We start from the raw sequence: 25,094 nt of genomic DNA, 5'->3' as shown, positions 1-25,094 counted from the left end.
GGGGGGCCCGAGGGCGCCGTAGTGCTGCTGGGGAAGATGTCTGAGCAGAGGGCAGGGGGAGGGGGGGGGGGGGAGAATAAGGGGGCGGAGTCAGAGAGACAAAGAGAGAGAAGTTGAGTCAGAGTTTTTATTCAGAGGAGGCTGAGAGTGGGAGGTGAGATGACATTTTGTTCCATTAAATCACAGCTTTTCTATTTCTGCTTCGAGACAACCCTCCAAATCTTTTGTTACCTGCGTGTGCGTGCGTGCGTGTGTGTGTGTGTGTGTGTGTGTGTGTGTGGTGTGTGTGTGTGTGTGTGTGTGGTGTGTGTGTGTGTGTGTGTGTGTGTGTGTGTGTGTGTGTGTGTGGTGTGTGTGTGTGTGTGCGCGTGTGTGTGTTACCTGAGGCGAGGTGCAGGGAGGGCACGTCTCCCTCCATCCCTGAGCTGAGTGCTGCTCGCTCGGCCATGGACTTCAGCTGCTCAGAGGCTCCTGTGGCTGATGAGGACGGACAAAGACACCTCATAAGAGAACACATCCGGCCCGCCCGTCACGCCACACACCTCGCCGTGGTCATTTTGTTTTTTAAGCGCTTTGTTTTCTCCGGTCTGCTCTCAAAGACTCTGATAACTTCTGGCGAGCGATTTGAGTGTGTTGGAACTTAAATGATGAAAACAGGGGTCACTGTGATGTCACAGTTCTGCCCTGATGATGTCACAGTGAAACACGGGACGGCAGGTGCGAAGTGTGGGCGTGGTCACTTTCTCACCTTGATGGCGTCTGTGGGCTGCGAGTACGACAGCGGGCCGTTCAGCAGGCTTCCTCCGCTCAGCGTTTTGGCCTCGCTGTAGAAAGCCGGCGACGGCGAGCTGGACGACAGACTTAGAGAGCCGAGCAAACTGGGACCAGTGTCCTTACTGGGAGAGAGGAAGTCAAGGTGACGGTGCGTTAAAGTCACGTACGCAGACATCTGATTCGACGTAAAATCATTCTGGCTGTGAAACTCACGGCTGATTGGCTGTTGAGGTCAAAGATGAAGGTTGGCTGATTTGTGATTGGCTGGCACTGTTGAGGGCGGAGTCTGATGTGCTGTCTGCTACCACGGCGCTGTAACCTGTTAGAGGAAAGGACAAACAGGAAGTGATCAGCTGTGCTGCCTCTCTGCGTTGACTTCCTGAAACCAGCGATACTCACTGGTGCTGCCGTTCTGCTTCTGTTGGCTTGGCGGCCTGATGGCGAGCGGCGAGTTTCCTCCCAACATGCTCCCCACCGATCCTGAGCTGCCTGCGTTACTCCCGATGACTCCGACGCCACTGCCGGGCGCTAAACCTCCAACCGGGCTCAGCGACATCAGAGAAGAGCCCTGCATCCCTGACTGACTCGAGCTCAAACCCAGGATCCCAGAGCCGATGCTGTTCAGGCCGGGCGCCGCTCCCAGCAGACTTCCTGTCGCGGATGTCGGCCCGCCGACTGTCATGTTCCCGCTGCCGATGGAGCCCAGAGCGCTGTTGGTGGTGCTGGTGGTGCTGACGCCCCCCAAAGAGCCCGGCAGGCCCGAGCTGTAGGTGCCTGTGGAGGCCGCCTGAGCGTAGGGTGCGGAGGTGGAGCCGGACAGGAGGCTCGCCATGGTGCTCAGGGACGCCGGCATCCCTGACAGGCCGAGACCTCCAGACATGGGGCTGCTGGTGATGGAGCCCGACAGGCCGCCTTTCCCCAGAGAGAGACCCAGACTCAGGCCCAGACTGTTGGAGTTCTGGGGGGACGTGGACAGAGCCAGCGGCTGGGAGCTGGAGGAGAGGAGCCCCGGCGTGCTGGCGTTGGGGGGAGAGGAGGCGGAGGAGGTGGGATAACTGTTTGCGGGGGAGGCGGAGTTTGTCAGAGGAGTAGAGACGGAGGAGGAGATGACTGAGTTTTTGATCTGCTGCACTAACGGGTGGGGCTGCTGGGTGGCGTTGCTGTAACTGCTGGCGGACGTGTTGGAGAGGAGACCGAAAGAGTTCACCTGATGGCTGTTGCCCCCGGAGCCGCCGCCACCTCCACCGCCGCCGCCACCTCCCACGGCGATTGTCGACATGGAGACCAGTGAGCTGTTCAGTCCGGAGACGGAGCAGGAAGAGGAGGAGGATGACGAGGAGGAGGAGGAAGAGGAGGAGGAGGATAAGGAGGAGGAGGGGTTTCCGTTCTTCACCGGCGACTGAAAGAGAAGCAGAGAGACGTTCAGCTGTCGGTCTGCAGCTCGTGTGCACGTGTGTGTGTGTGCACGTGTGTGTGTGTGTGTGCACGTGTGTGTGTGCACGTGTAGCTCCCGCTGTGCCGTCCTTCCTCTACGCTAAAACGTAACGTTACGCCGTCGTGGAATCGGCACCCAGACGTGACGACGGGCGAGCTGAGCTACGTTTGTCTTTAATCTCACCTGACTCACTTCGCTGTCCGTCGATCGCCCCCTCTTCTTGTCGTCTTCCGAGTTCTCCTGGAAAACAACAACAACACAAAGTTCACCATCCAAACGAACCCGGAGCTTCCATTAGAGACGTGCGTCTCTAATGCACGTCTCCGTGCGTCAACACGGAGGAGCACCGCCGCACAGCGGGCGTCCCGAGCCCGAAGAGTTCAGGGTCATAAACGATGACATCATAAGACGTGGAATAAAAACCTCAGAAACACACAAAAGGTCATCGTTCTGACCCATCAGAACGGCGTGTCGCCCCCCGGTGGTCGAACAAATGACTCAGCAGAGTCTCTTTGCACCTTTAAGAAAAAACTAAAGACCCAGCTCTTAAAGAACGCCTTCACTTCCTGTCAGTACCTCAGGTCACTTCCTGTCAGCACCTCAGGTCACTTCCTGTCAGTACCTCAGGTCACTTCCTGTCAGTACCTCAGGTCACTTCCTGTCAGTACCTCAGGTCACTTCCTGTTAGCTCCTGTGTGTCTGATTTTACCCCCCCCCTCCTCGTTCTTCCTCTCCGGTGTTCGCTCCTTCAGACAGAAGCGACTGGTTGAACTTTTCTTGGATAATTAGAGGTTAAACTCTCGTACTTCTCGGCGGCGTTCGTCTCTCGCTCCTTTGCGTTAAGCGGCGTGTGATCAGCTTTAAACAATGAACGGATAATAAGTCGTTCTGCGAGTGGGAGTCGAACAATGAGATACAAAGACCGTCATCCTGTCTGATACCGACCTGCGCTCCGTTCACGCCGCCTCGACGCCGAGAGCTTTAAATCTGTGCGGCTGATCTGGAGACATTAAACACATGATGTCCTTGTTTTTATTTTTACCGTAGTGCAAGTAGCAGGGGACGGCGGGATGGGCGAGGACGAGGTGGTGGAGGTGGGCGTGCTGCTGGAGTGCTGGAAGATCTCGTCCTCCAAGATGGAGTTTCCCGGCGGGGAGGTGGCGAGCAGCGCCTGAGCTGGAGGGAGCGTGGACACAGAGGGAGCAGAGTTAAAAGAGCGAGGACATCTGCGTACAGATCGTGAATGTCTCTACTCACGGATGTCTTCCAGGTCCAAGTCGTCATAAAGAAACTCGTTCTCCTCGAAGTCTGGATCCTGCGACGAGTCCAGGTAATACTCCACGTCGTCCTTCAGGAGGAAACAGAGAGTTTCACCTTTTCTTTAACAAACCTGAGTGTCAGTGACCTCTGACCTCTGACCTGACAAACCAACCTTAATCTTCCTGACGGCGTCGACCTGCACCGAGTCGTTGTCGAGCATCCTCAGGATGGTCTCCAGCATCAGGATGTGATGTCTATGCTTCTCGATAAACTTCTTCAGCTCCTCAATGCGGTCCTGCTTCTGCACGGAGAGGGCGAGAGCAGAGAGGGAGGGGGGCCGAACCCGTTTAAAATAATTCAAACGCCCTTCGACGCGTTGCAGAGGCGTTCTCTTCACGCCTCCACCTTTACGAGTTTTACACGCTCGCTTTGCAGAATCTGATGACAAAACGTGGGATCTCGACTTCCTGTCCCCTGTACAGAGGCTGTAGTCGTCGAGGCAGCAGCTGAGGGTTCAAATCCGACCTCGGCCCTCTGCTGACGTTCACGCAGGAGTCTACAGCTCCGTTAACGCCGTGTGACCGCCCTCCGTTTTTTTATTGCATTAAAAAGCGTCAAATTGACCCTCGAGGGGAAGCAGCCGCATCAAGTGCAAAACACAAAGAGTTTAAATAATGAATCTACTGAAACAGCTTCATGTGCACTTTGTGGTTTTCTGCATCATTAAACGCGCTCGCAGCAACACTTGGGATTTCAATATTTAATCCTCCGAACACACACGCTGTTGAGCACTCGCACGCCGGCCCGTCTGTGTTTCTCTGTCGGTTTTAACGCCGTGTTTGACGCCGCATCAGAGTGTTTGGACACCAAAGAATCAGAGCACACGTGTACCTGTGCGCCCGCTCAGGACGCGCGCTGTTGGCCCGCTGCGTTCGGCGAGGCGGCAGAGCGCAGCGTGATAATGTGCTTTAATGCAGGCGCACATGTCGGGGACGGAAGGAGTGCGAGCACGCTCCGATGGACAAATGTGAACTCTTAATGTGACGCCGTGTTCATAATTAAAGGACAGCAGGTGCAGGCTGAGATGGTGCGTTCAGGGTCCACCCGGAGCTTTGACACTCCACAACAACAGAACATTTCTGGCGTTATAATTTAATCTGGAGAGGATTATTCCTCCCGTGTCGGCCTATCAGACCACGGGACTGACCCGTGCAGGTACCATGGTGACCTTCACGTCTTTGGCGTGCTGAGCGATCAGCTGAAAACGCTCCTGGAGTAAACGAGGACCTGCTCGTTCTCATGATGTCTGAAAACGAACGCCAGCTCGCCACGGGTGAAGTCAAAGAGGTTATTTCCTCTAAATGAGGCCTCTGGAGAGAGCGTTTGGAAAGAAGGAGGAGTCAGCAAGGTCATGGTGGTCGTGGCGTGAGCAGGCGGAGATAAAAATACACTGACCTCTTTGTCTCCTTTCTTTTTCCTGGTCTGGACCGACAGAGACTCGACCTCGCTCTCGAACTGATCCACCTGCATGTTCAGCGTGTCGATGGTGTTCTGCAGGAGGAGAGGACGAGATAATCAGCTGGAGATCAATCACACACACACACACACACACACACACACACACACACACACACACGTGTGCGAGTCTCACCGTGAGCCACGTGCCGACCTCCTCCTTCTCCTTCTGAGCCGGGTCCACCTTCTGGGCCAGACCCAGGCCTTCTTTAGAGTACGCCTTCGTCTTCGTTTCCCGCTCCACCACTTTGAACCGCTCCATTTGCTGCAAACGGACACAAACAGGAAGAGATCAACTCGGAGGAATCAACCGACAGAAACATCTGGAAAAGGTCCAGAACACAACTCAAAGTGTGGAAAGGAAGTCACGCGTGCGAGCTCGCTGCACGCCGAGGGGAGAGCCAGGGAAGCGTCTGATTGGTTCTTTTCATGCACTCTCTTCTGGAACTGAAGGTTTCAGCAGTTTTCTTCTCCAATGTGTTAAAATAAACGACTTTACCGCCAAACGCACTTTCAGGCACGCCAAATGCCTCGAAGAAGAAGCCACGGACGAGGCTCTCAAGACCAAAATCTGTGATGTTCCCTTTTTTCTTTTCTGTTGGCAAAGACGAGGTGCTTCTCACAAACCACAGATGTTTCCTGCCTGGTGTGAAGGAGGAAGTCCTGAAGAGCCGGCTCATTAGGATCAGAGCTGGCGAGTCGCTCTCGGCGCTCATTGTGCGGGCAGGTGGCTCGCATTCAGCACATCTCAATAACCCTCATCAAAAGGCTGCCGGCCGGGAAAGCTACGCTAAGGAGCAGCTCCCATGATGCCACGCTCCCCGTCAAGAAGGCCAAATCACGCCGTTTTCACTCCCAGCAGGGATCCGAGAAATTATTTTACCGTTTCTGTAACTCAACTACATTTTTATTTATTTTTTTTTCGCTGAAGTTTGACTTTCTCTGATTGGTCGCCTGCGCTGACTTTAACTCCGACTCATCGCTACACGATCTCGCATCAGAGGGTGAAGCTTCTCCGTGAGCTGTGTTGTTTGCAGTCGTGTTGGCAGCGTGAAGATGGCGCCGCACACATAAACCGAGAGCCAATACAACCAATAATCTGTCAAATAAAGGATGAAAAAAGCACAAAAAAAAACGTAAAATGATTTTTCAGATAAAAAAAAAAAAAAAAAAAGAACTTTATGAAAACCTGCTGCACGATAAAAACATGATCCGATAACTTCAGGTAAACGCTCCCGCCGCCGCCGCTGCCGCCTCACATCTCTCCGATTCGTTTGTAAAATCCTCATTTTTTAAACTTCTGAACACAGACGATCCTCCGGAGCGAACGCGGGTCCCTGCAGGGAGAACGCCGTCCGGCTCCTACTCACCGTCTCTATGAGTTTGCGGTTCTCTACTAGCTGCCGTTTGTCTTTGATCTCGTTGGACGCCACCCACGTCTTGATCTGGTCTCGAAGACGCTGAGGGACGAGAGAAGAAGAAGAAGCTTCATCAGTGATCACGTTTACAGTCATGGACGCTGAACTCGGCGTCTGTACCAAGCAAACAGGCTTGGCTTGGAGTTTGGTTGTCATGGTAACACACACACACACACACAGTGAGCACAGTCACACATCTTGTTTCATGTGTGATCTCACCTGCAGCTTTTTAATCTCCTTCTTGAGGTCCGCTTCATATTTCTCCTTCTGGTTGGCGTTGGCTGCGTTGTGGAGCTGCAGAGGTCGAAGGTCGAAGGTCAGAGAGAAGGTTAAATACTTTCACACTTTGTTTCTCTGCTCATCATTTTACAATCTTTGAAACAACAATCCTTCTTTACCTTCTGCCAGATGTCTTCAAACTGTTCCACGCCCTCCGCTACTTTTTTCAGACATCGATCTATTTCACCTGCAGGAGAGCGAAACAACGCTGGTTAGAGGACGCCAACGTGTTCAAACAGGCGGAGCCGCTTCTCACACACCCACACACACACACACACACACACACACACACACACACTACTCGCCATGATGTCATAACCCTCCCAGGTCGAGTGAGAGGCGAGGGTCGTCCGATATCAACCTCGCTTTCAGAGCCGTTTTGTTTGACGGCATCGGGGGAAAGTAACTACACTACCCACAATGCTAGAGTGTCATAGCAATGTCTCTGATTAGTGGAGCTCACGGTTACCATGGCAACGTTAACCACCAGTGTAATAACAACAGAATACACACGATAACGACTGAAGTGAACAAGAGGGACCGTTCGCAATGCATTGTGGGATGCATCGTTCATTGACATGCAAAGTGTTGGGGAAGCCGGTTGTCATGGTTACAGTTCATCGCTTCATAAAAAGATTCTGAATGACAAGGGAACCCTCAGAAGAGGAAGAGGAAGAAGATTTTCAGAATAAAATCAGACTCTTATTTTGATATACTTCGAAGAGGCTCGGGTGAAAGTCCGCTGCGCCGACTCTGATGGAGAAGCAGAGACAGACGAGGAGAAATGCCGCCGTGCGTGTGGCGGCGTGTGAACGTGCTGCAGTTTGAGGCCGTCCTTAAACGGCCTCGATGAGAAGACTCTGCTGCAGGTTATTTTTAGATGAACATCCTCTGTAATAATACATCACATTTTGACGGGCGCCACGTTTGAGCTCATGTTTGATCTTCTTAGCGGCGAGCTTTCAGGGGAGGCGTGTGCGTTCTTGTCTTAAATACGACAGCATCACCTTTAGAAGGTGAAGAGTCCTGTCAGATTCTGTGTTTTCATCCTGAGCTGATTCACGCCACTTTAAGACGAAGTCAACGGTCTGAGCGGGAAGTCGGTGAGAGACGGCGCCTCCAGCCGTCTCTGGCGTTACACAAAGGTGTGTGTCGGGTTACACAGCCGAGTGCGTGCTTGAGCCTAAAGCTGACCAAGCGTCCTGAGAGCTGTTCTGCTAATCAGTCAGTCCAACTGTTTAACATTTGAAATCAAAGCTCTGACAGGAGAGGAGGCGGAGCCTGAAGCACGCTCTGCTGTGTTGTGACATCGGCGATGTCAGAGTACACACACGGACGCCAAGTCACCTCGTGCACGAAGAATCACATCCACCGAACTGAGACGTGACGAGAATCAAAAGTAATCCACGGAGACGATCAGGGGCAAAGGTCGTCCTGCTGTCACAGGAGCGAAACGTAACTCTGACACCTAGTGTTTAAAACAGGAAGTGCAGTCCACACGACTCATTACAGAGAGCTGCGTCTTCACCTGCCTCACAATATTTCATTTGAATCAGCTGCAAAGATCTTCAGCTACAAAAAACAACCTTTAACTGTTGGTCTGACCTTCAAGAGACGGGTGGGAGGAGCTTATCACACTGGTGTCATCAGCCGCTTTTAATTTTGTTTTTTTATTTAACCCTTTGAGATGGAGATCTCGTTCCCAGGTGTGACCTGATCAGGAGGACAGCGCCACCGTCACAGCGAACGCCGACTCTGCAAAGCTTCTCTGGGAGTCTGACACTCCCTCTTTAAGATCTTTGAGGTAAAGCCACGCCCACCTGGCCGCTTCTGAAACCACAACACACACACACACACACACACACACACAGAAATCTCACCTTGAAGTTTCCTTTTATCGGCCATGACTAATCGCTAAGATGATGTCTTCATGCCGTCTTTCACTGCAGGAGACAGAGACACAGAAACATGTTAATTAATGTGTTTTATTTTGAAGGGCAGAGACGGCGCAGAGCGAGGGTCACTTTGTCGTTTCAGCGCTTCCAAACGTAAAGTTTTACAACGGTTTTGTTGCAGGCGGCGAGTTTCTGACACCTCGTCACGCCGACTGTCTCTGACGCAGAGGACAAAACGTGCACGGAGGCTGTAGTGATGGCGTGCAGACGCTCTATGCACCGTGCAGCAGTAACAGTATATAAACGCCACTCTGACTTGGCGTCCAGCAGGAGGCGTTTGTGTTCACACCTGCAGCTCTGTTGGTAGTTTTTCAGGAGATTTCTGCAACTGTGAAAACGGCGTGCAGGTGATTGCTCGTAAAACGAGCGAGTGTCGGGTACGAGTCGGGTACCTTAAGGCCCCTTTCCACCAACATGCCCGGGTCAGTTCGGCACGGTACAGTACCCATTTGTTGGCGTTTCCACCGTCAACAGTTGTGAATGGAACCAAAATAACAGATCTGTAAGGTTCTACTTTTAAGGTACCCTTCTGTTGGGGTGCCAAAAGTACCGATCCGACCTCTTACTGTGTACCGGGTCTTCTTCTTCTGTTCAGCTGCTATGATGTCACACTGTGACCTCCATTCTGTTTACACGCCACTCTTCAGATAAAGGTAGATCTGGCTTGGGTTGTGAAAACCCAAGCCAGATCAGGATTTACCAAACTGAACCAGACCGAACTGAAGGTGAGCAGGTGAGTGTTCAGGTATAAATGATTATTAATGAGACAGCGTCTGATTGGACCTTTCAATGATCCAGTTAAAAACCAGGTTTCTGTTCTCAGGAAGACCCGAACCAGCATGACGCTTTGAACGGGATGTTTATAAACAATAAAAACATATATACACACAGACACACACACACAGATGTATACACACACACATATATATATATATATATATAAACACAGACACAGACACAAACACACACACAGATATATACACACACACACACACACACAGACAGATGTATACACACACACACACAGAGACACAGACACAGATACACAAACAGAGATATACACACACAGACACAAACACACACACATACACAAACACACACAGAAACAAATACACACATACACAAACACAGAGAGTTAAAAACTAACTCTAAAGTTGTAACTTCGTGTTTCTTCGTGTCTCGAGCTCACAGTTTCCCGGGCTTGCCTCGGCTCGCGGATGTTTTCGGTTAAACAGAAAAGACTCCGAGGATCCATCACATCTGACTCTGCTGTACGGTTACCTTGATCTATCCTGCTTCCGGTGTCTTTCCTTGGCCGCCCCACTCCCGTAACTCTCCTACGGATAACCACAGAAGCTTTTTATCTTTTTATCTTTAAAAAAATGTCAATTCTTCTCGCTAAACAATCACTCCGCACATCCAAGATGGCTGCCAGGAACACCTCCTCCTCCTCCCGATGTGCTGTTGGACACTTGTCCCACCCACCTCGTCTCTGATTGGTCCGCCGACACCGCTTTTCTGCTCCCATTCGCTTAAACCGAGTGTCCGTTAGGAGAGGCCGATTTTACTACTTCCGGTGGTTCCCCAGTTGCGATTGGACGGCTGGGAAAGGCGAAAGAGTGACGTTTGTCGTCTCCCTTCCGAAGAGAATTATGGGAAATGGAGTTCACATCTGCTTCATTTTAATTTGAGGTCACCGTTAACACCTGGACCAGAAATATTAATCATATAATTCGACTATATTAAAAATGCCTTTTGGAGACAAACATTTCTATTAAATTAAAAACTTACGTAAAAAACAGAGAGATGTTCACTTCATTTATGACCTTTGTTTAAAAAGTAATTCCGTTTTTCAATTACTGAATCAGAAATAGTCTCTGCGGGATCCTGTCAGCTTCTGTAATGCTCATTACGCCTTTGGTCCACTGGAGGGCGCTGTGGTCCCACAGAGAATATTCAGCAGTGTTAAAAATAACTGACAAATGGCAGTGCTTTCCAACAAGCTTGCATATCATATAAAGGATATTCGAAGTCTACACAGCTACTTCTCGATTATAGGCCTGCTGCACTCACGTCCCTGCCAATGAAATCATTTGAGAAGCAAACAAACATGATGCTCCTCCTGGAAATATCTGCAGGTGTGAACACAGTTTAAGAGATTCAACTGAGAAGTCATATATTTAAAGCTATTTAATTTCCTGTTTGAAGAGCGTCCAATCCTTTTTTTTTACCAGTCAGAAAACAACATAAACGTGAGAATTCAGGATGAAATGTTATTTCAATAACATACATTACTGTTAATTTAACAGCACAAATCAATATTTCTCTTCTCTTTGATACAAAACTAAATGAAAACACCCGGGGGTCAGCTCTGTAAATCTCATAAATATCTTACAAAAGTAGGAGTCACACTTCTTCTTCTGCTGCTTTTTTAAATGTTTGCAGGCGTTTAATGTTCAGCTAGTACGCCATGAAGTTACAACGCACTGATTCTGCAGCTCATTTGTAATAAAATTAAACTCATAAGTTAAATCAAAAAGTAACTTCAAGCAACGTCGACGTCTGGGGAAAACCAAATATTATCAACAAAACACAGACGACGACAGACAACATGAAAACAGATCCTAACAAAAATTAATTTAAAGTGCAGTGGTCTAAGCTTTCAGATTGGAAACCAGTCCGTCAGTTCCTGAAGCGGTATGAGATGGGCAGCAGCTTGTGAGTCTTCTTCATGGTCTGGACTTTGGTGTGCGTCGGCTCGTCCATGGTCTTGTAGCACCGCCGAGCGTAATCCAGAAGCTTCTCCTTCGACGCCTCAAACTCCCCGACCTCGGCAACCTGCAGGAGAGTCGGCTGTTAACATTTGTGCTGGCTCAAAGTGCGGAGGCTTTGATGGCCGTTGCAGCTTGACCTCTGACCTTTGCTGCATGTCACCCCCACTCTCTCCCAACATCTACCGTCTCTATTTAGCTGTTCTATCCAATAAACAAAGAAAAGGAACAAATAACTTTAGAAAACACATTGCTACATGATTTCATCAGTTTGTGTGGATTGTGGCGCCCCCCAGTGGACAAAGTCTGAATCACAAAATCTCCTTTGGAGAGTAAAAATAGGATCTAAAGAAACATGTTATTTAGCTAGTTCAATAAAAAGGCATCTGCGTGGTCTATCTGCAGCTCCTCTGACACTTTAAAATGTTTAACAGTGAACCTTCTCTGGAGCCACCAGCAGCAGCTCGGCGATGGGGGACGTGGAGGCCATCGTGTTTCGATCGACGCCGTGGATCTGGAAGGCCCGGGACATGCTCCTCACCCGCTGGTAGGTGGTCAGGATCTTCTTATAACGAATCAAAACGCCGTCTGGGTCTTTCACTGCAGAGGGAGCAGAACGGGGGCGGAGGTTAAACATCCTACTGAAACAATGATGCAGATCGGACACAGAGCTGGGTGTCATCAGATTAAAAGATTTCATATGATTTGATCATTTGGCCAAAAAGAAGCAGGTGAGTAAAGAACATGATGGAGCCTCGTGTCACCTCTCTGTCTCTCCCTCCCGTGGGTGATCCTGAAGATCCTCCTCATCTTCATCCTCGGCTCTCCAGTGGCTCGCCCTCTGCCCTTCTTCTTCGACCCCTTCTCTAAAGACGAGTCCTCATCTTCCTCCTCCTCCTCCTCTTCCTCCACGTACTCGTCCTCTGTGTAGTATTTTTCCTCCTCCAGGTGATACTCTTGTTTTACTAGGAAAAAAAAAAGAAAAACATTTGAGATGCTTGGGACATTTTTCAATTCCATGTTTTAAAACACACCTCGAGGTATTTTTAAAGTTTCATAAAAACAGAAAATCTTCAGATCTTTGGAAAATTTCTCACCAAAAATCGATATCGTTTGATTGAATCTAAAATCTATCAGCCAATCAGAGTTCAACCCAAGCATCAAAACCATCCGGTTCATGAGGTCACTTCCTCTTATCTCCTCCAAGTCATGCTGACACGAGAGTGGAAAACACTTCTATGACTTGGCCCTCAGCGCTCAGGTGTTTGTACGTGACCAGCCCTCAATCAAGACACACACACACACACACACACACACACACACACACACACACACACACACACACACACACACACACACACACACACACACACACACACACACACACACACACACACACACACACACACACACACACACACACACACACACACACACACACACACACACACACACACACACACACACACACGCGCGCGCGCTGCCACCTGCTGGCCTGGCGTGTGTGCTACATTGTGCACGCAGGTTGTTCTGAAAACAAAAAACCACTCATTCTTAGCGCTTCGTTTTCACTGAGGGTTTGGATATTTTCCTCACCAGGGAAGGCCGTGCTGCGGCGGGTCCGAGGTCCTGGTCCCTGCAGGCGCTTGAGGGTCATCCCAGATCTGGTTGTCATAGGGGAGGGAGGAGAGGGGGAGCTGGAGGGCTGGACCTTCACACCCCGCTGGGCGTCACCACACCACTCTGGCACTGAGAGTGACCATCATAAATCAAAGGTCGAATTCAATCACTTCTTACACAGCTGCGTCCTCTGACTCCTCACCCTCCGGACTCCTCATGCTGACGATGAAGCGGTCCAGCTGACAGCGCAGGAAGTTGCGCTCCTCCTCCAGCTCCTCGATTCGCTTCTGCAGCCAGGCGTTCTTCTCCAGAGCGACGTAAAGGTGCGCTCGCAGGTTGGAGACCAGGATGAACGGGCTGTACTGGGCGTGAGGAGGCTCCTGCACCACATGCTCTACCAATCAGGAAAGGAGATACGAGAGGACAAGGAGAGACGGGAAAGGTAACAGGGAGCAGGGGAGAGGAAAGGAAACATGTCGTAGATGTGTCATACCTTCCATCATGGGCTGACCCGGGTTCAGGTGATACGCAGGTGGTCTCTCTAGACTCTCCTCCAGGGGGAAAGACACATCATAAGCGTCCAGGTACAAACCACCTCCTCCTCCTCCTCCTCCTCCTCCTGACGATGACGAAGAAGAAGGCTGGGGCATGTAATGATCTGCAAACAGAAGCTGTGTGTGAGTCCGAACGCTTCACTGCTGGTCTGTAGTTTAACACGAGCAGAGAAAGCAGCTGGAGGCCTGAGAGAGCTCGGACGCTTCATTCAGAGAACTGAGAAGGTGACTCAAACTCCTTCAAGGGTCAAAGCTCAAACATGTGCCAGTGATGCCATCTTTTAAGACTTTTCAGTTTTCCAGCTTGTGAGTACAGTTCTGCAGTTTGACCCCTGACCCTGATTCAGGAGGTTCTTCACTTCAGTTACTTCTTCCATGATTTCATTCTTTATCTGCGCCTCAGATAAATCTTTTACACACTTATTAGACTGAAAACATGAAGAGTAAGATGAGTTATCGAGCTATCAAAGGTCTAAAGCTGATTTTTCACAGTGCATGTAAAAACAGTGATTCAGTGACTAATCCTCTGTGTTACAGACTCGCACAGCTTTGGTCATAACGACGTGCATGTCTCTAGTCATGTCTCTAGGTGAGCTGGTTACCTGGAGGGCTCGTGCCGGCTCTGCTGCTGGGAGGATTCATGTCTGGAAACAGGTAATAACAGAAGCACGTGTTATTCTTTCTCTGTCCGGCTCTTCTGTGTTCGCTTATACTTCTGTAATACAGCCTGAAACCACGCACACCTGCGTCCCTGCAGCCGCATCCTCACCAGCAATTACCTGATTATAAGTGATTTCAACAGGTGCTGTAGGCGCATGCGCATAGCATCGCAGCGGTAGGCCTACTCTGTTCAAACCCCGTTCACGTTCCGTCCAAACCACGTACACCTACACACCTGATCATCCACGTCGGCTCGTGTGGCTTCGTCTTTCACGAGGACGTCACAAGTTACCTTACACGGGCCCCGAAGCTTGGACCGGAAACACGTCACCGCAGGGCGTGCGCTCAGGTGCGTGCAGGTAAAGGCGGAAGAGAAGAGTGAACGGGAGGAGCTGCAGAAGAAGAAAAGAGATCGATGCGGACTTGAATGCAGCTGCAGAGAAACAATAAGAAGTAAGTGAAGTTATTGTTCTTCTCATTGAGTCACGTGAAACCTTAACATCTGTGACGTAGGGTCAACGCGACCAATGAGGGACCGTCCTGTTCCAACTGTGGACATAAAAACCTCCCCCGGTCCATGATTAGAAACCCCTCAAAAAGAGCTCAGAGCTGAAGAGTTGTGATGCCTTTAGAAGGTCACGTGATCATGCACTGAAAGCAGGATGTCAGGAAAATTTAATTTATTTTAAATATTAGAAAAGTCCCAATGTGACATGTTGAGTTTCATCCTGTCTGTCCTGGACAAAACTAGCAAACATTAACACCAATAATCGACAAATCTTTGAAACCGTTTTCACCGTCTCAACATTCATGATCATCTCAGCTCAATGTTCTCCTCCATAAAGAGCCGGATTCAGAGAGTCACTCGTCCCCTCACTGAGATGTCTCTGTCCCCTGTGTGTCCTCCTGCAGCTCCTCGTCATGGGCCTGTGTGACGGCCTCTCGCACTGTAAGCTGGCTCTGGCCTTCGCCGTGTTGATGGATGTGCTGGGAGGAGCCGCTCTGCTGGTGGGGGTCTTTGCTCCGCTGGAGGTCAAAGGGCAGGACTTTGGAGACTTGTTGGTCTACACTGGTAAGACGTTACACACTGCGGGTGTTTTGGGATGGAGGCGGGGCATTGATTTCATATCACAGCGTTGACTCGTCACATGCATCAGGAACACGCCTCTGTGTTTTGGGTAGCTCTCTGACTGTGTGTGTGTGTGTGTGTGTGTGTGTGTGTGTGTGTGTGTGTGTGTGTGTCTGCAGGAGCCCTCTTTGTGCTGATGTCTCTGGCTGGATGGGTGCTGTGGTACAGCGGAAACATCGACGGCCTGAGGTCCAAAAAGGAGCTGGGACACATCAACAGCGCCGTCGACCGGCTGGCCCGAAACCTCAGCCGCAAGATCCGCACGTACAGAAGCCACCACTGAGCGGCGTCCTCTCTGTTACCTGAAGACTGAAACTCCCCGTAGAGTCTTGAACATTTCACTGTTTACTTTGTTTTGTGCGTTTTTCACGTCTTATCGTGTTTTAGATGAATCAATAAAAGACTTTAAAACATTCAATGTCGGATTTTATTCTGAAAATCCAGACGGCTGAAGTCGTTCATATCGGACACTCGATGAAGTGTCAGACCGTCCCATAGGCTCTAAGGTCAGGGGCGTGTTACTCGACCATATATGGACATACAAAGATGTCTTCCAGCTTGACACAGTGTAAAAGGTCCCAGAGGAGAGCAGACACTAAACCTCGTCCACACGTAGACGGGGGGGGGGGGGGGTTTCAAAGTCACTGAGTGTGTGAGGAGAGACATCGAGACAGGCCGGACGTGGGGGAGACTCAACAGACTGACCTTGGTTGTCATAGTAACAGCCAACCCTATCAGTGCAGCTGTCACCGCTGTCAGGCACAGGGAGTGAGACGCACGTCCTCTGATTAGAAAAGAATCAACACTTTTCTCTCTGGAGATCAATAAATACATTTTCTGTCATTTTGCAGAGTGAGACGAGGAGTCTGTCTTTGACCTCTGCTGACCTCTAGTGGTCACAAACAGGAGTTACAACAGTTTCAGAGCATCCCTGTCTTTGTCCCGCTGAGGGACGAACACTGGTTGTATTATAAACATCAGAAAGAAAGACAAACACAGAATATCCTTTTTAATGTTCCCTTTGTGAATGTGAAGACGAGAGGGGGCGTGGTCAGACACAGCTCATTTACATATTTAAAGCTACAGACACAGAAACAGCCTGTTCTGAGCTCCTGTGTCGTGATCCAGGTCAACATCCGAGCCGAGTGATGACGTCCACGTGACCTCATGATTAGGGAAGGTAAGAGGAGAGGAAGTGACAGATCTCCGTCCACTGAGGGGGGAGTTCCACCCTGACACGTCCCCGCTAATCAGATTCACCAAACACACGGACATTTCCGGGGTCACGAAGGGATTACGGGAATGTGCTTGATCAGACGAGATAATCAATCAGTGGATCAATTACAAGAAGTGCAACACAAACAATGTGAGAAGCAGTTAAAGTGTGTTTGGGGGGGGGGGCCTTTGGGGGGGGTCCGGCCTGATTTGCGGCTTGCAGATTTTTTGTTTAAATGACCACAATGTAATATTAGTTTGACTTGCTTCCCCTGATATGAAGGTTCACCTGACTTGACCTGAGTTGGTCTGACAGGTTAACCCCCCCCCCCCCCCACACACACACACACACACACACACACACATCGTGGGGGTTTTACGAGTGGATTATCTCTCTGAACTGAACCCACATTTGTCACTCAGATCAGTCATGGAGGCCAAACCTGGAGGTGGACTCCCCCCCCCCCCCCTGTAACTTTGGGGGGGATTCCCCTGCAGACAGTCTTTGTGCAGCCAGTAATGGGATTATGGGGATTGCAGTGTGTTTTCACTGGCCTTGTTTTGAATACTGGCAGGTGAAGCGAGGCCACACAGAGAGCTCTAACACTCTTACACAGATTTAAAGGACCCTCTCTACAACGTGTGCAAACAAACACCATCGTCTCCATCGTTGGCATGACGACAGTTTGACTTTGACCGTACACATGGTGGTGGCAGATGAAAGCGTGGATGTGTTTGTAAGCAGTGTTGGGAAGGTTACAGCTGAAAGGCGTCCTTTACCAACAGTTTGTTTCCATTAACACGCCTTCAACACATGATTTAAACAGGTGCAGGTTGTCCAATAGCAGGCTGATGTTGAGCGTCTCTGACACCATTTCTTTTTTTGCGGTGCGTCTTGAACTGTTGACACTTGTTGGTCCTTCTCTGCTGCTTTATCAGGGGGGAGACGTGGTGGAAGACGTCCACTGTGATTGGCTGTTCAGCTAGGTTTATCACCTCACCCTCCAGGTTGGCAGCCAGAACAAGCTGTTGACAAACTGGTGAAGATATTGAGCCCGTAAGCAGCCAATGAGCTCCTCAGGAGTGGTTGGACACTGAGAAGGAGGTGGAAGCAGCTGATGTTCATCACACTTGAACCTGATGACCTGATGACTCCAAACATGCAGGTCTCAGAGCAAAGCTTGTAAACTCTCTGCAGCCCAAACGTTGAGATCAAAGTTACTTCTTGATAAGTTAACTAGTCTGAATAAAATGTTGTATTTCTTCTTTCCATTGACGCAGATGGAGGGGGGGTCAACCAGACCATAGTACAGGCTTTCCCAGCCTTCGAGCCTTACCCAATGTGATGTAGCATGAAATGTGTATTTATCGATCAATAATACATGTCTTGTATATTAAAATATAGTGAACGCAGTCTACTGTGAACTTAGCATTGAGACCTATCTCGCTCTGTTGGCTGGCTGTTCGTGGGTCGACAGTGTTCTGTGTATTTATAGAGCACTAATTGGTAAACACCTTCTGTGCTTGTTGACCATACAACCAGATGGATCTGTCTAAAACTATCAAGGTTCAAGAGGGAATGGGGGGACAACAACCATGTCGAGTTTTACATCTGTGGAAAAATGTTCAATCTCCATTTTTGTGTGATTATGAATGTTAATAGACTTGTTGTTGACTGTGTTGAGGAGCTCATACTCTCAAGGGTTTGTACGTATTACAAGGTAACCCTGGAAAAGCAACATTGGTCTCTGACTGTTGATCTGAACTCCCTCCACTCCTTTGACGAGTATCCACACTGCCAGTCATGATGCTTATTAGGGTGTCTGGATTAAACCCTCTTTACCAAGAATAGATTTGTCAAACACGGGCCAAACCCCTTTGATAATACTTAACCACTGATTTTCCATTCCCTGTATTGACTCAGTCTGCTTTGCATAGCTGCCAAATCCTCCTCACACCACCTCCAATCAACAACTTCACTGCTCCTCTTTGCCTCTGCTCGAACATTTTAATCTCAGTCTCTTTCAAGCAGAGGATACCCTTTCCTGAACTCTGCTCTAATCAAGGTTGTAGGTTACAGATTAGATTTTGTCAAGGAAAGGTTTGACTCAAGAGTCAAGGGATGCTCATTGCTAATCCAATAAATACAGACTCTTTTAGTATTCGCAGGCTGAAAGGAAAATCCCTCATCTAAAATAGGAGAGATCTGGATGATAGAAGATGAACTGTTGGCAACATGTCCATCCAAAACTGGCTAATCAGAGCTAGCTGACATTAGCCTGCATTAGCTGCTGGACATAATGAGTACCTGTAGTGTAATAAGCAAGCACACAGTAACTTACTGGCTGCCAATGAAACAAGAAAGATTTCACTTGTTTGCTCTTCGTCTAAAAGTTGCCTTGTCTTTCTTTCAGGCTCTGTTTCTTACATTACGTGGCTCCTGATTCTGGTCTTTGTAAGTCCTCTGGCAGAACCCTCCAAAGCTCCTCAACATCCAGACTGTAAAATCCAAATCACCTGTTGAGCCTTAACTGACAGTGCCAGCGCCCCGCCAGGCAGTTCAAGTTAGGCCTCAGCACGTCAGCAGAGGAATTAAGTTGCTTTATTTTGAAGATCAGAAGCTAGCCAAGACAGCTTACCGTAAATGCTGCTCTATACTTGTCCTGCGATAAAGTAGCGCTGCACCAAAGTGGCTGAAGATATCTGCTGGTGGTTACGTCATCTTAATCAGTTTGAATGCACTTACAAGAGAGATGCAAAGAGTTTGCAGTTGTTTTTATCTAACAGGTTTCTGAGCTTACACCTGGATGCACAGCAGTCATCCAGAGTTCATCCATCACTTACTGCCGGTTCCATCCGACGGCACCAGACCCCACAGGGTCTGTTTATGAGACGGACACAAAGCGGATCGCAGTCATGGGTAGCTGTACTAGCGAGTTCAATTCAAGACAGTGTGGGAATTAAGTTTGAAAACGAGCAATTTGTCTTTCAGAGGTTTTTTTGCTGTTCATATTGTGACTGTTTTGACGTACAATATATATTGTGTATATATGATATACTGTATATATATCTTCTAATTAAAAAATGACTTTGTGAAGATGTTTGTGTGGCCCAATTTGTTGGCTAGCTAATTGATAATACTTAAACTGGCTACATATGAATGTTTTATCTGAGTCTTTTCAGAATTAGAAAATACAAAAAGTATTTTTTTAAATGTCTAGATGTCGACACTCTGGGTGCTTAAAGATTTAGGCTAAAGCTACAGCATGTAAAAGCTACCAAAAACATTGCACAAACAAATCTACTTAGCTGATAATCTGTCAGTTTTAATGAGACAAATTAAACACAAATGAACAATTACTGTGCCTGCTGTCAGCAACATATTGAACTGGAATTCAGTCAGTAAAATGTTAGCACATCCAATCAGGAAAAAGCTGTTAGCCAAAAAAAAACAATTCTTTTGAAGACCAGAAAACTTCCGACAAACTTTGTTATGTGTGAGTTGGGCTAAACTGAAATATTAATCTTGTCCGAAAGTGAATCAAGGTTACTTGAAAATAAAGGCTGTGCTTATCTTTTGAAGAAATGTCTTTTTTTTTTGTTACGTCAGCTAGTTAGCCAGATATGCTAGCTAGCAGCAGATATGCTAGCTAGATATGCTACCAATTCACAGACCGTTTTATTCTGTCAATTAACTGGTTAATTTTAGTAAGTCAGAGACGGGGAAATCTTCCAAGAAATGAGCATGTTGTATAAGACCTTACTATAAGGTTAATAAAGTGAGTCTGACTGAAGGAGCATCACGTTAGCTGGTCGAAGAACGCACTTTCACGTTAAAATGTTGGTTTGAATGAAAATGGAATCACTTAATGGGAGGGATTCTTTATAAAATGTTTTTGACATGAATATGGGCATGTAGAGCTAGCATAGGTACAATAACAGTAAGCTGGAGGAGAGCTGAGCGAGGTCAGAGGTGAGGTCAAAGTGGCTAAAAGTCATAGTGTCTGATCCCTGAAGGGTTCAGACATTAACACTGTTGCTGCCTTCCCATGATGCATCGGTCAGGTAATTCACACCTATGGAGGGACCATGTTTCCCCATCAAGCAGAGCAGATGGTGGATCAACTGTCAATACTCAGATAGGGACATTAAATCCCTCACTGTACAAAACAGAGACATCAGCCACCACTCCTTGTTTTTAATCTGTTAAGTCCGTCCTGCGTGCAAGTCTGACTAAGTTTTACTTTGTCACTTCATTTGATCAGGTTTATTTTTACAGCAGATTAAACCTGCTGCATCGTCTAATCCTGGTGATTTCAAAGTGAAACTGAAGCCTTCTCTTAATCTCAAACAGAAAAAAACGGATGGCAAGCCACTGGTGAAGTACCTTTTGATGGAAGGTATAACCATCGAATGGTGAAACTTTACAAATCAACATCTTTGGGAGCAGTGATATATCGATAGAGCCACGTCTGCCGAACGGGATCAAAATATACATCAGTATCATCTGCAAATAAATGGGTAAAAGACAAATGTAGAAAAAGGATTAGATATTTGACCCTCTGATATTTTCTTCATTAGCACGTAGCAAAGAGTATCATCTGCATACGTGCTTAGTAACTTTGCTTGTTCTGTAGTACCAGCTCTTTTTAAATACTCTGTGCACACCGTGGTTTGTCAGAGCTTCACACTACGCCGCCTCGCTGCCACACTAGTCAATGATTGTGTTTCCACAGGAAGCGCCAATCACTGTCTTTTGTGGTTTTTTCACATTTTCTACCACTGGAGGTTTTTCAGTCGCTAGTTTTTCAAATTAATGCCAATGTTAAAAATGTATACAAATATTAATGCTGATAGTGTATTTACAGACATGTTCCCAGCCCTGGCATTTTATACCACATTAAAGCATCAAATCATAAATTCAATAGAAACTTCTCTGAGAGCGAGATCAGAGCTATCATGATGAAACTGACGTGTGTTTTGATTGGACGGTTTGACCCATGTCCCAGTTTGTCACATATACTGACTATTTATCTTTTGGCTTCCCTTGAAAAAAGCGATTCCACCGTCCTTTCTCTTACGCAGTCCGACTGTAAACAAAGGAAACTCTCTTGGCTGGAAGTCGCTTATTTGCTGGCTGCACCAGAAGCTCTGAAAAGTTCGTTATCAGACGGGTCCTGAGATTATACTCCTATTAAAATGTGTCCTGTGTTTTATTCTTTGTCCACATCTTTTACAGAGTACATGACTGAAGAGATGACCTTTATGTTCGACCACCTGAAGAAGGTATCCATCTTTCCTCTGACTTGCTGCCGTTGCCTTCTTGCATTCGTGACCTTAAGTGTTACTCTTGTTATCTAATCCTCCGTCAGTCTCATTAGGCAGTTTACACACACACACACTCAGTTTGTGAGTTGGTCTCTTAATTAGCCCTGATCACAGGTCTTCTCAGAAGTATTTAAGATCTGTGTATAATTACATACAGGCTGGGAAAGGGGCCAAACTCAGACTTGATTGATCATAAGAGAATTTTCATGCAAATCAGTAGAGATCCCAGTCCTTGTCTTGTGCTCCAGATTCCAAAGAAGACCTTTGCTCCACATGGAGGAGGTCCACACTTCCAAAAAGATTCAAAACTGTGATTTATTTGCAGATGTTTCTCTACTGTTTGTGGCTTTTTTAAACATCTGCCTGTATTTGACCGGACATTGGTAGAAGAGGAAACAGGGGAGAGGAGCCACAGTTCGAACTTGATCCTGGGCGGGTTGATTGGAGAACTAATACAGACTCATAAATGGGGCGTCCCAGCTTTGACATAAACGTGGCCACATAACTACAGGATGAAAAAATGTGAATCTCAGTAAGCTCACAGGTTCATGGGGAGGCTCCTCCTTTAGGGTTATCCTCTTTAATTGACTTATCTCAGCAGGTAGAGGCTGATTTCCACTGCTGCTCGCTCACAGAGCATCACTGTTTGTCCTGGACGCCTTGCTGCTCGCACAGGTAGGAAACAAACTGAGCTGCACTATGACGGGAAATATCAGAAACCTGCAAATAGAGAAAAACACCATACAATGGAACTTTTGTCTTTCTTCAACACTGATGCTTTTTAGAGCTTTAGTCTGACTGCAGTGAGAATCTTTTATATTTGATTATTAAACGCGTGTCTTCATGAGGCTGATGAAATGTGTCGGTCTTCATAGTAGAAACGTTAGCCGAGCATTTTGACCTCTTTTTCACTCTTTATGCACCTTGTTCGTCGGTCAGGTTGTGCCAGAAAATCCTTCAAAAAGAAGTGTGTTGGTAGTAATTATTGGTAGAGTTGATGTGTGGGTAGCAAACAAACGTTTAGCAGACATTATAAAGACTGTAAACTTGATGTGTCGATGCACAAGCACTTCAGCTTTGACCTGCGTTGTACCTTCTTCGTTACAACACTTGCTATAACTGATTGTTGATTGGCTTAATTGGCTTATCAAGCTGCTTCTGCTCCCTTCACAGCACTTGCTTCTGTGGGCTGTAGGCCAGGACCAGGATCAAGAAGGACACTGCAGCTGTACCACCGGAATAGTCCTCTAATTACCACTTTCCCAGTGTAGAGGAGGTAACTCCATAGGTTGAAGCTGTGTGTTCATTGCACACATCCAAAAAATCACCACTTTAATCTTTCTCCAAAAAAACCAAACACTATCAACGATGGGAAACTCCAAGAGTGGTGCCGTGTCCAAGGAGATTCTGGAGGACCTTAAACTCAACACCAAGTTCTCCGAGATCGAGATAGTCCAGTGGTATGAAAACTTCAAGAAGCAGTGTCCAACGGGGCGAATCACGAAGGAGGAATTTCAGGTCATCTACAGCAAGTTCTTCCCAGAAAGTGACGCCCAAACGTACGCCCAGCACGTCTTCCGCTCTTTTGACACAAACGACGACGGCACACTGGACTTCAAGGAGTACATTGTTGCTCTCCACTTGACTTCAACGGGAAAGACCACCAGTAAACTGGAATGGGCCTTCTCGCTGTTTGACGTGGACAAGAACGGGTACATCACCAAGTCAGAGGTCAAGGAAATCTGCACGGTGAGTTTTGGGAAAAGAGAATTGACGTCAAAGCCTTGCAAAGTATTTTATAGTCTCTGGTCTGTGACTTAAGGAACAGTGTGTGTGTGTGTGTGTGTGTGTGTGTGTGTGTGTGTGTGTGACAACAGTATCATCTGCAAAGAAGTTCACACTTCACTCACTTTAATCCACCACCGCTCTCTGAAAGTGCTGACAGGAACCATGACTGCACACTTAAACTCAACGTATACACAAGTCTGAACAAGCTAGGTTAATATAGTATATTTATTATATATAGTATATATAATAAAGTGTGTGTTCAGATGATACGGCTTCCTGTGAGTTCATAATCTCAGTCAGTTATTCCTGACTCTACATCGGTCTCGTTCGTGTGAACTTCTTTGCAGATGATGCTGTTGTCTAAAGCTGCAGTTACTCCTGATTCACACAAGTTCCTTCTTTGTTAAGATCAGAGTCACAGGTAGCATGAAGGCTCAGTGAACGATGGACCCGTTTAATCAATAAGTCATAAATAAGCAAAAACCAAATGAGCTGTGTTAACTGTGTGTTGAATGAGCAGAAACAAGATGAAGAGTAAACAACATATAGTCGGATGATTTGGAACAAAGTGATGCTTAAATGGTCCGTCTGCAGCGAGGTGTCGCCTCGCTCTGAGCAGGTACTTCACATCTCCTGTGGATGATCCATTTACAGTTATCTTCTACTGTCAGCGTCGGAGCAAGTCATACACAAGTCATACACAAGTCATACACAAGTCCCCATTCAAAGTGTAAAAGACGGAGTAAGGAACCCAGCATTATCATCCAGCGTTAAACGACACCGCAAAAAAGAAGTCTGGCCTATTTTTAGGGGGATTGGATTCTTTACTTCCTCTACAGATCTATTTGAAGCCAACTCATTTCAATTTAGCAGATTAGAGGAGGTCTAATCACAGAACAATGACAGGGCAGCCAAAGAACAGTTTGGTTAATCCCTCGCTTGCAAAGAGCCTGTTGTGTTGGACACGTTATCAGCTCACAGTGTTTGGTCCTGTTTGTCTCCTTTTCTAGTCATTAAAGTAGAAGTAAGAATAACAGAACATTTCTGACTGAGATCACGGGGAAGGTTGAATCTGCTGAGGTCCAATGATTTCACCTATCTGTGTTTCATGCTTTTCTTTTAATCCAACAGGCTATTTTCAAGCTGATTCCTAAAGATGAACTGTCTAGTCTGGCCGAGGATGAAAACACAGCTGAGAAGAGGGCAGATAAACTCTGGAAGTTCTTCAACAAGGGCGATAACGGTAAGCTATGAGAAAGACATGAGAGAAGTGAATCATGACACGTGTTGTTCCCCTGGTCGTCTACGTTTCAAGGAATGATTGCATGGGCTACGATTTAGACCCCCGCTAAAAAAGAAGCTTCACTGCATCCCATCATTAGTGTAGGCTGAG

The 25,094-nt window shown here is 47.6% G+C and overlaps 4 protein-coding genes across 5 annotated transcripts in view; 2 read left to right on the top strand and 2 right to left on the bottom strand.

Moving 5' to 3' along the window:
- Window positions 1–10,118, bottom strand: part of LOC306839898 (uncharacterized protein) — a gene marked incomplete at its 3' end in the record, with an annotated part of 20,007 nt that extends 9,889 nt beyond the window's left edge. The window contains 17 exon segments of the mRNA XM_079368844.1: window positions 8–40; window positions 382–459; window positions 462–477; window positions 749–896; window positions 988–1,093; window positions 1,174–2,173; window positions 2,393–2,449; window positions 3,252–3,385; window positions 3,467–3,557; window positions 3,642–3,770; window positions 4,925–5,020; window positions 5,121–5,249; window positions 6,355–6,444; window positions 6,622–6,696; window positions 6,801–6,868; window positions 8,562–8,624; window positions 9,918–10,118. Coding sequence (XP_079224970.1) covers window positions 8–40; window positions 382–459; window positions 462–477; window positions 749–896; window positions 988–1,093; window positions 1,174–2,173; window positions 2,393–2,449; window positions 3,252–3,385; window positions 3,467–3,557; window positions 3,642–3,770; window positions 4,925–5,020; window positions 5,121–5,249; window positions 6,355–6,444; window positions 6,622–6,696; window positions 6,801–6,868; window positions 8,562–8,586 — 2,275 coding nt within the window. The 5' untranslated portion in view covers window positions 8,587–8,624; window positions 9,918–10,118.
- A 741-nt stretch (window positions 10,119–10,859) lies between these two features.
- Window positions 10,860–14,431, bottom strand: LOC306839057 (coiled-coil domain-containing protein 106-like). 2 transcript variants are annotated; one of them, XM_079367533.1, is made up of 7 exons: window positions 14,184–14,431; window positions 13,521–13,685; window positions 13,230–13,421; window positions 13,004–13,150; window positions 12,172–12,372; window positions 11,847–12,007; window positions 10,860–11,474 (listed from the first exon to the last, which is right to left on the bottom strand). In XM_079367533.1, the coding sequence occupies exons 1-7, from the start codon at window positions 14,221–14,223 to the stop codon at window positions 11,319–11,321; spliced, it is 1,062 nt and encodes a 353-aa protein (XP_079223659.1). In that variant the 5' UTR covers window positions 14,224–14,431; the 3' UTR covers window positions 10,860–11,318. The 2 variants fall into 2 exon arrangements, with proteins under 2 accessions (XP_079223659.1, XP_079223658.1); XM_079367532.1 differs by having other exon boundaries at window positions 13,004–13,156; window positions 14,184–14,429.
- A 110-nt stretch (window positions 14,432–14,541) lies between these two features.
- On the top strand, window positions 14,542–15,788 carry tmem238a (transmembrane protein 238a). Its single transcript, XM_079367534.1, has 3 exons — window positions 14,542–14,694; window positions 15,154–15,313; window positions 15,490–15,788. The coding sequence occupies exons 2-3, from the start codon at window positions 15,163–15,165 to the stop codon at window positions 15,651–15,653; spliced, it is 315 nt and encodes a 104-aa protein (XP_079223660.1). The 5' UTR covers window positions 14,542–14,694; window positions 15,154–15,162; the 3' UTR covers window positions 15,654–15,788.
- A 6,667-nt stretch (window positions 15,789–22,455) lies between these two features.
- Window positions 22,456–25,094, top strand: part of LOC306839419 (recoverin-like) — a 3,622-nt gene continuing 983 nt past the window's right edge. The window contains exons 1-3 of the mRNA XM_079368132.1: window positions 22,456–22,588; window positions 23,087–23,662; window positions 24,833–24,944. Of these exons, the coding sequence (XP_079224258.1) occupies window positions 23,282–23,662; window positions 24,833–24,944 (493 nt within the window). The 5' untranslated portion in view covers window positions 22,456–22,588; window positions 23,087–23,281. The remainder of the gene's footprint in view (window positions 22,589–23,086; window positions 23,663–24,832; window positions 24,945–25,094) is intronic.

Source organism: Symphodus melops, assembly GCF_947650265.1.
Source record: "Symphodus melops genome assembly, chromosome: 18".
Lineage (NCBI taxonomy): Eukaryota > Metazoa > Chordata > Actinopteri > Labriformes > Labridae > Symphodus > Symphodus melops.
The sequence above is the reverse complement of the archived record's forward strand: the minus strand, read 5'-3'. Positions and strand labels throughout refer to the sequence as shown.